At 41.0% G+C, this 10400-nt stretch overlaps 1 protein-coding gene across 4 annotated transcripts in view; it reads right to left on the bottom strand.

The window, feature by feature from the left end:
- The window catches only part of MYH10 (myosin heavy chain 10), a 106303-nt gene that overhangs the window by 84286 nt on the left and 11617 nt on the right, over positions 1 to 10400 (bottom strand). For 3 of the 4 annotated variants that reach the window (XM_025194171.1, XM_025194172.1, XM_025194174.1), the window contains exon 2: positions 5660 to 5704. The exons of the other annotated variant lie outside the window; for it this stretch is intronic. In XM_025194171.1, coding sequence (XP_025049956.1) covers positions 5660 to 5704 — 45 coding nt within the window. The remainder of the gene's footprint in view (positions 1 to 5659; positions 5705 to 10400) is intronic. 4 annotated transcript variants of the gene reach the window in all.

Genomic DNA, 10400 nt, shown 5'->3' with positions numbered 1-10400 from the left:
TTTGTCGAACCCACGGAGCTTCAACAACTCTGGGGGACCTAATTTCCGAACCCTCAGAGCCTTAACAACTCCGAGGTACATACCCTCTAGCCTCTCCCCGTCGCCGACCGCAACCCTAGACGTATCCCTATCCTATGGACCCAATTGTCGAACCCACGGAGTCTTAACAGCTCCGGGGGACCTGGGAACCAAATGAAACCCACGGAGATTCAGCTGCTCCGTGAGAGAGAATTGTTAAACCCGTGGAGCTTAAACCACTCCGGGGTCAAGGAACCGAGTCTATTAGAGTCCTCCACCGAGAACTCAAGCGGAGCTGTGCCTGGAAAGCTGACCAGCCTACACCGCGACCACCTTGGGTGTAAGTAAATAATCTTTTCAATCAACCACTACGCCTCTGTGACTGATTCTAGCTCGAGTGTACCATACCACGCCGCGGTTTTCTCCGGCCCCGCGTGCCCGGGCTGCTGGCCACAGCCTGTGTGCACAAAGACGGGCCCGGCTCGCCCCCGAGATCGGGAGCCGGCCCGCACAACAACCACCACCACCTCAGAGCCAAGAGTTGTGCACTGATCCTCCTAAAAGATGGAACTGCAACATGATGACCTTGAAACAAAAGGTTTGTTTTCATACATATCGTATCATAGAAATTAAGGGTTGGAAGGGACCTTGAAAGATCGAGTCCAACTCCCCTGCTGATCATTGAGTCCAACCCCCCTGCTCTGGGGAGGAATACTGCTGAGATCAAATGATTCCAGCAAGGTGTCTGTCTAGTCTCCTCTTGAAGACTTCCAAGGTTGAGGACTGCACCGTCTTCTTGGGAAGTCTATTCCAGATTCTGGTCACCCCTACCATAAAGAAGCTTTTCCCTATGCCTTTAAAAAGGACAAAGGATACCATTTCACCCTTTGATCGCATTATCACCCTTTGATACTATAATGAAATCTGAATTTAATACAGCACAGGCCAAGGTATAAGTTTAGTATAAAGGTATTAAAATAAACAGGTTCAGTCAGTGAACCTCTTAACTCCAGACTGTTTGTTAAAGCTGATTTTCTTCTACGTAAGAATGAAGGGGAAAACATTTAAATTTGAGGTCAAGTCTTAAAAATAGGTCTCAAAATTTCATGAATTTCATGCATTAGGGGCTTGCAAGGGATGCAAGGTCTATACCAGGGGCAGGCAAAATATGGTCTGTGAGCCAGATCCAGCCCACAGCACCCACCAAATTGTACCCTGCCCAGCCCTTCCACCCACAAGGGTGGGAGTGAGGCATTCATGTGCATCCCACCTCCCAGACACAGCGAGGTGCAACAAGGTATGTTGGGGGAGATGTACACATTGGTGCCTCACTCCCACCCTTGTGGGTGGAAGGGCCCAGCCAGCAGGCAGCTTCCGCAAGGCTGTTGCCACTGCTGCTGCAGGCCCTGGGGACCTTCCCTTCCCCTGCTTCTAGGAAGCAAGTAGGGAAGTGGTAGGGGCAGAGTGGAGCTGCAGCAGGGCAGGAGTGCAGAGCGTGGGACTGGGGCTGGTGACAGCATGGAGCCCACGCCCAGGGGACAGTGGGAATGTGAAGCTTGGGAAATGCCCACAGCATTTCCCATGGGACTCAGGGTTGACCTGTATGCTGCAAACAGCACCTCCTCCAGGCCAGTCCATGACATGCTGCACATAGCACCCACCCCCAGTTGCACCAGTATGTGGACCAAGCCCAGCCCCATGGTCTGGCCCTGCTCTATTCATCCAGCCTATGAGGCCTGATGGAGTTTGACACTCCTGATCTAGAAAAGCAGTTCTCTACCCTTTTTGTACTCTAGACACTCTGTGAATTGAGTGACGCTCAATTCCAAAAACTAGTTAATGTATCACAGTGCTCACCTCCTTGCAGAGGAGCCAGGGAAGGGCCGGGGGGTGGGGTGGGGAGGGGACCCGGGCAGGGATGAAGTCAGCCAGGAAGGGATGAACCTGAGCTTATATGCTTATCTCCACAAACCTTGTTTAACTTCTCACATCTTGGGGTACCCTTCAAAGGATCTGGTAGCAACCAGCCACAGCACCTTGATTGAGAATCACTGGTTTAAAGTCCGTTCTCTAATTAAGGAAAGTAGTCAAGGGAATGTGGCACCTTTTACCTTTGGTAAACCCATGGTTTAGTTTTGTTCTATTTTCCATTTATAGCCACATCTTTAGCTATTTTGCTCTTCAAAGTTTGTACTTTAAGCTATATTCCAGACAACAGTGACATCAAAAGGAATTCCAAGCAAGACCAGAAGAGGCTCCTGAAATTTATTTGCATACCTGCTTTTTCCCTTTAGTTTTAAATAGAAAAGCTCAGCCCTATTCCTTGCTCTAACATATGCAAAATCTTTTACAAGTTAACAGGATCAGTGCCCTTGATCCATTTGCCAACTAACTCCAGTTAATTGGCAGTGAATCATTCTACCATGAAGCAAAGCCAGCCAGTCAAACTCCAGTCAAAGTTTATCATACAGCTCTTGTGGTTAATCACAGATAAAAAAAAAAACAACCCAGCTATGTCAATAAAACAAAATGCATTTCAAAGTAACTTAACAGTGATGCATTTTGCCTCTATAATGTTTTCTTCTTCCCCAAGAGGAAGAAAAAGTTCCTAAACAACATATATGAACAGTTCACCTTCAATTATTTAGTTTTATTTACTATTGCACAGACATCTCAATAGCCTATTTCTTTTTTCTATCAATATTTGTTATTCATTGAGAAAAGATCCAGATTACAGTGAACAAGCTTATTATATTTACAAAGAATTTCAGCATGGGATTCACAGTTGCAGTTATTTCCATATCTCTTGTTCTACAACTTTGCTAATTATTTTTATTAAACCTACTAAGTCTAAAAATTACATACCTTTAAATAAGATTAATCCCTTTTCAGTTAATTATTCAGTATAAACTACTGTTCTGAAGTCAGATCCAATCAATAAGTATTATTGCTCAATACTGAACATTTTTCAATATTTTTAATTCTTGATAGATTATCACTTCATTATGCTTTCAACAACATATCACCAATACAGACAAACTATTTTAAAAGGGGAGTTACTACACCTTCTCTTCCTTGACCGAAAGTGTCCCAATGCTGTCAAATTCCAATACACTGGTATGATTTTAAAATTTTGCTGTAGACTCATCTAATATTTGTTTTAATACCAAGAATGTTTAACCTCTGGTAACTAGCTTGGAAATCCAAGACCAGACAATGCAAGTCAAACTGGTCTAAGAAAAACCAGTTCCACTATAAGAGAATGCAGATTTGAGAGCCAAGATCTACTTTGTATCAATGTTGACCTCTATGCATTAAAGAGCATCTATAACTGTTTCCAATCTTGTTCATTACCTACTTAAAAGTCATCTTCTGTTTCCTAATAATATGCAGCACAACTTTATTTGGTCTAGAAATTGACTACATTGCTAAAATGTAAAAGTTACAGTGAGATTCAAGTGGGCATTTAGACTGCCCAGTCGCTTTGCACCTAGACTTTCCTCAGAGAAATAAAAGAAATTACTTCTGCTTTGTGTAGAGAACAGTGGCTACAATATTTAAGACTGAGGTACTAGGCAGTCTCAAATTTCCATCATGAAGACATCTTTCCCTGGCATTAGGTTGTTTTTTGTTATTTGTCAACTTCTCAATGCAATTCACCCAAAGGCATTACTTTATCATACTTAAAATTATGCATTGATGGACTTTCTTCAAGTGAGGAAAAAAGCTCACAATTTTTTCCCCCCTTGGAAATCATATGAAAAACAAAAATCAAATGCAATTTTACACACACACACACACACACACACACACACACACACACTTCAAAATGTCAACAGTATATTCAGAATATATATTCCCTTCTGAGGCCTTTTATAAATTATCATTTTGTGCACACATACATGAGGTGATACACTACATAGTGTGGTATTAACTTAAGTCAATAAGCTTATCTATACAGATAAAAGTCTGAATAAAAATGGTGATAACACACCCACACAAAGTGATTATTGCGGAATTGCCCAATTAGCTCTGCAGTAAAGCGTCACCAGTTTACATGTGTGGAGCTATCAGGCTAGAGTAAACTAATTAACTCCATCATAGATCAGTATTATCACCAGATACAAATACTATCCTATGGCAGACTGACTTACTCTGTTGCAATGCATGTGTAGATGCTGACAGGGCTGGCTGAAGCACAAAGGTGCTTCAGCAGGTGCTTGCCAGCTATCCCCACGCTGAAGCACTCTGCCCCAGCCAGCTCCTCTGCAATACGCTGAATTGAGTCAGAGCAGGCTGACCCCCCCAGAACCTCTGCCGAGTGGGGCTGCACCATCCTGGCTCAACATGCTGTGGTCCCACGTGCACATGTTAAATGCTGTGCCCAGGAGCAATAAACTCCAGCGCAAACTGCGCCAGAGTTTAATAAGCCGTGTTAATATGCACATGTAGACTTGCCCACTGAGTAGGTCTAACAAGTCTTCAGGAGTCCAAACAAACTGATCAGAAGGTTTATTTTTACCCTGAAGTTAAGTACTAATAACAAAAAGTATTTCTGGTCAGCTGTACAATTTTTATCTCTCTTCCACACTTCACAAGCAGATCAAGCCATTAATACTTTCTATTACCATCTCTCAGCATCAGTTCAGAAAAATATCATCTCAAGAGAACATGGAGAGACCAAAGGGTATATCTTGTAACAAAATGTAGAGGAGAAAACAAATCATGTTATGCATCATCTTCTTCCTTCCAAAAATCCAAGAGATGGCCCTATCACCTTAATCTGTTAAGAGATGGAAAATCATCCAAATTTATTGTGCATATAAATGGCACTACATGATAAACATCTGTAATTAGGATTTTAGAGTAAAATTTCAAATGAAGTAGAATGGCTGAGCTGCATTTCCATATTTTAATATATCTGGATCTTTTTTTGGCTTCAGCCTTTATTTCAAATTGCTTAAATCTAATGCTTAATTTGGAGAAGTTACATCCTGCCTATAATGCATTGTATCTTAAGTAACTGATACGTACTGATAATTAATTTGATTTTAAACATCATCTAGGCATTTCCTTTAATTAGAAATCATGTTAGCATAAAACCTGAGAAAGTATGACATGAGACTTCTAATATTTCAAAATATGAAAGTTTTATACTCCCCCACACTAAACAGCTTTCATAAATATACTCAAAGGCAGGAGCAAGGGGCAAGGTGGGGGAGGGGGGGGAAGAGTGGAATTAAGCAATCAACATATATAAGAGTTATTTTCTTCTCTCTTACTACCAACACTTCCCTGCATGCATGCATACTTCTCCATACATCTACCCCCAAATTCATGTGCAGATTGTCCTCCCTACCCTGAGTGCCCCTACCCCTACTCCAGGTCTTCTGTTCCTTCAGAAGAAATCTAATGTAACAAGTAGGTTCTTAAAATATTTAAGATTAATGGGCATTATTACAGGAGCTTTAACAGTTTGCCAGACTTTGGAAAAATTAACCTTTATATTAGGATACTGAAAGAAAGCTCTTAAATAAGAGAACTTGTTTTTATTAAGTTTTAAAAAATACATTTTTCAGGGGAAAAACAAATACACTTTAGGAGATACAAAAAACTAGAACTCTTGGTTCCAAAATGATACCTTTTATTAGTAGCTCTGATGTGTTGATCAGGTAGAAATCCTTCCCTGGAGGTGTCAGATGGCAGGCAGGGAGGTAAAACACAAACAAAAAAAACTTCCTTGTTGTTCTGTAATGAAGTTTAAAGTCCAAAACAGCTACTCAACACAGATCACAAAGACACACTCATGGACCCAGAGGGACCTCAGGCCTTCCATCTTCAGCTCCCTCTGTGCAAAAATGAAGTTTATTTCCTACCTATGGGGACTTTTTACCATCCTGTACCATCTACACTTTTCCCAGAGCCTGACAAAGGGACTTTGATCCTGAAAGCTTGCAGAAAAGGACAATTTTCTTGCCATTTTCCAGTTGGTCTAATAAAGGTATAATTTTGGAACCAAGAGTTCTCTTTTTTTTTTTTTTTTTGTGTGTGTCTTTTTGTCTTGGGCCAACACGGCTACCAAGTACACCTCTGATACACTTTAGAGTACACTTAGCAAACCACTAGTATAGGCCCAAGTAGCTCTTGTTCCCTGTAGCATCTGATGAAGTGAGCTCTTGCTCATGAAAGCTTATGCATCTGATTCAGTTAAGGTACATCTCTACTCTGCCTTCTGCCTGACTTCAGACTAACATGCCTAACTCTTTGCTCCTTATTGTTTAGCTACTAGCCATGTGCCTACTGGTATATTACTAAATCTTGGAATAAACTCAGGCAGTATACAGTACAAATGAAAATAACTTCTAAAGTATGTTAATTTAACAACAATAATAAATAACTATTACATGAATTGAAAACTTCACAAATAATACCCCAACTGAACCTTGCTTGCTAAATACCTGCACAAATAAAAGAGATCTTACAGAGCTTTCAGAAGATGTCCAGGCTCAGGCTTACTACAACAGGGAGGAAATTCCAGAGCAGAAAAGCTTCCATCAAGAAAAAGCTCCTACCTTTTTGCCAAGTGAACTTGGCACACATGAAATTTGTGGGAAGCTGCTCTTTGCTGCCCTTAGGGATCAAAGTGGGACATAATGGAGAAGGCAGTACATAGGTCTCAGACAAATAAGCAAAGAACTATACCTGACAAATAACCATTCATCAAATTGTCTATCTGACTTACGTGCTACCCTTCCCAAAAGGGCTCAGAGAGCCTTACAGTAAAAATGTAATGATCTTTTCCACACACAAACATACCTCCTCCAGACTCAGGTTATCCAGAGAGCAAGTTCTACACTAGCCTCTGCCCCAATACCAGAGGCAGTGAAAGCCTCTTCTAGAAAGGGAGAGCAAATCAACTGGGAACCTTGTGCTAGCTTAGCGCTTAACCAACAATCTCATTCCTCAGTCCTCGACAGTAAGGTGAAACACAAAAAAAGTCACAGGCAAGACCAAGTAAAGCAAAGGCAAACTTCACATGGAGTCTGCATGGCCCAATTTTACATGAACTCCCATGTAGCTCCTCCCGATGGGTCAACCCTTCCCCACTAACGGTGGGAAATGCATTGTGTCAGGAGTTAAGTAGGTATTTTTGAGAAATTTATTAGAAGACCTAGAGATGTGAAGGCCCAGAAAACCCCCCAGAAAAGTTCGGAAAAAAACCGCTGCTTCCCCCCGAGGACTGTTTTTCTCCAAAAAATTGGAAATTTGGGGAAATGTTAAAAAAAAAATAATAATAATACAAACAAACTAATGAAATATTTTCTTTTAGAATGATGAATAATGTTTAAAGACAAGGTGTTCATATTTTGCTATCCTTTACTCCCCCAAAATGTTTTCTAATAACTAGGTAATAAGAAGACTTATATAAGACCATCTACAGCATCAGCTCATTACAATTCCTGTACACCGAGGACAAGCAGTACAGTACAACTCTCCAATTCAAGAGCAAGATACACTTCTGCCCCTAGGGGGTACTGCTATTTTCACAAGAGAAGGAAGAAGGATTCAGTGCCTTCTTTGCTTGTGGACTTCCTCTATTGTTGACTTTTGATCTAGAGGTTGGCAGATCTGCTCCTGTCCTCCCGACTAGGCCTCAAAGGACTGGGAGGGGACACTGGCAGCAGCATCCATTTGTTCCTGTAGAAGTTGAAACAAGGAGCTTATTGCCCTGCTTGCTCAAAAGCCTCAGAAGAGGAGACAGAGCAATTCTAAAGGTTTTGAAGCTGGAAGGAACCTGCCTCCTCCTGGCCCTGTGACCTTGAGATCCACAGAAGTACAGAAGCAGCACAAAGGAGCTGAAAGAAAGCATACTTCTTTACTGAAAGGTAAGAGTTTAAATTTCTCTGAATTCAGTATATTAAGCTATATTTTAGCTGCATTAGTATATTTTCATAACCTAGGTAATTCATAATTGAATTACTACTAATCTGATGTTTTGTGACAAATCACCCAACGTTAGCAGTAAAGTGAGGTCTGCAGGGCAGGGAAGTTGTTCAGTTAACTCTGAGGAGGCCTCTCCTCCATCCACTATTAAATTTGTACATGCTGTAGCTTAGTGTTTACATATACATAAACACACACAAGCTAGCCACTAAATAACGTTCTTCTTTTTTTCTCCCTTTGCAAAATGGTGTGACCAACTTTTAGCATATGGAAGCATTTCCACACTGCAAGTTATTCTGAGAAGAAAAAAAAAAAAAAAAAAAATGTGATTTGTAAATATTGTGAATATGCATTTCCAAATGCTACTAGGATGACCAAACACATCCTTGTATGTAAGAAGTGTCCTGCAGACATTAAAAATTCCTTCATGGGTATAAGCGAGATGGAGGTAGATCATGATGATGATGATGATGATGATGATGATGAAAGTGCAAGCAGCTCTTTCCAATGTTCTCAATTCAGAAGTCCTCCTATTGCTGCTGCTTATTCTGTAAGATCAGCTTCACAAAAGGTTGCCCAATCAACATCCTCAAGTAATCAAATATTGCAACCAACAGTAGACAAAAGACTCTCAATAGCTTCATTTGTAGATAAGACGACACATGAAGATCAGGAAAAAATTGATCAAGCTTTTGCAAGAGCAATATATTCTTCTGGGACGCCATTGTCAAGAACTGAAAGTGCATACTGTCAAGAAGCTTTTAAATTACTAAGACCATCATACTGGTTGCCCGGCAGACATTTTTTGAGCAAGTCTCTAAAGAAAATGAGGCAGAATATGAACGTGCACAGGCGATCCGTAGAGGGGGGTACAGCCCCCTCCCTGAGATTGGCCACCGCTGAAGCGGACCCCCTTCCCCCCAACCGCCGCCAGCAGCTGCAGGCAGTCCCCATTCACTGCCCCCGCCCCCAACACGGGCTGCAGACGGTCCCCTTTTGCCGCCATGGTGCCCCCCCACCCTTGCAATCTTGGGAGGCACCAGTGATTCTTGCAATCGTATGATGCAATCTGTGCAAAAAAAAAATCAACGAGGCACTGTGTCTTGCAGTATTTACAGATGGATGGACAAATGTGCAGGAAGAAGGAATCAAACTTTGTGATAACACCTCAACCAGTTTGTTTGTTTGTTTTTTACAGAAGCATTGAAACAAAAGAAAACAAGCATACTACAGAGTATATGAATAGTAAAATATGTGAAGTCCTACAGAAGATTGGGAGTGGTAAAGTATTTGCTTTGCTGACTGACAATTAAACATGACAGCAGAATGGGAGATCATAATGGATAAATATCCACATATTACTGAAACAGGATGTGCATCCCATGGGCTAAACTTGCTTCTTAATGACATTATGCAGTTGGACACTTTGTAACAGATCTATAGAAGAGCAAAAGTAGTTGTAAAACATGTAAAAGCTACTCATATTGTAGCTAGTCTTTAAGAAGCAGGAGGAAATAAATGCGAAGAGTATAACAGTGACACAAATCCTGTAGTAAAACTAGGAGTAGTGATCTCATTTGGAAGTTTACTAAAAAAACAAAGAAGCTGTACAAGAAACCGTAATAATTGAGGAGCTTAAAATACCCATAAGTATAAGGAACACTCTACTTGATGAGGATGTCTTCTGGGTTCAGCTGCAGAATTCCCTGAAGATTAAAGCCAATTTCTTCAGCAATCACTGCATCTGAATCAAACAGTGCACTTTTGTCAGACATTCCTTACCAAATGGCCCAGACAGATTCTCAAAAACAGTTGATTTTAAGTGCATCTCTACTTACAAGTACAGAAGAAAGAAAAGTAAAAGACTTTAACAACAGACTGGAAGAATTCTGTTGCCATTCAATTCATGCTGCTGCAGATCTCTTGGATCCAAGATTCAAAAGGCAAAAAGGTTAGTGATGATAGATCTGCTACCGCATTTGACTGGATTACAAAACAAGCAACATACTTAGGACTTGATGTTGGAAAAGTACTTTCAGATGTTCCAGAATACAGAACATCTTCAGGTATATGGTCCAGAAATGCAGTCTGGGACTCTGCCAAGCATATTTCTCCTGGAGCATGGTGGCAAGGCCTTTGCACGACACAGCCTCAGACTCCTCTTGATTCAGATTCCTCCATCATCTTCTGCAGCATGTGAAAGAAACTGGACTATGTTTGGAAAAAACTTGCACCAAATCAAAAAATAAACTAATGTGAAAGAGTAGAGAAGCTCATCTCAATCCAGGCAAACCTTCAGTTTTCAAAAGTCCATGAAGATGATAAAAAATGAATGATCAGAAGAATCAGAAACTGCTGATAGTGATAGCTCAGAAAATGAGACTGATTAGACAAAAGTTTCAAGTAGCAAAATGTGTATTCAATGAGGGTGGGGGGGG

This window comes from Alligator sinensis, unplaced genomic scaffold (genome assembly GCF_000455745.1).
Source record: "Alligator sinensis unplaced genomic scaffold, ASM45574v1 scaffold1145_1, whole genome shotgun sequence".
Classification (NCBI taxonomy): Eukaryota; Metazoa; Chordata; order Crocodylia; family Alligatoridae; genus Alligator; species Alligator sinensis.
The sequence above is the reverse complement of the archived record's forward strand: the minus strand, read 5'-3'. Positions and strand labels throughout refer to the sequence as shown.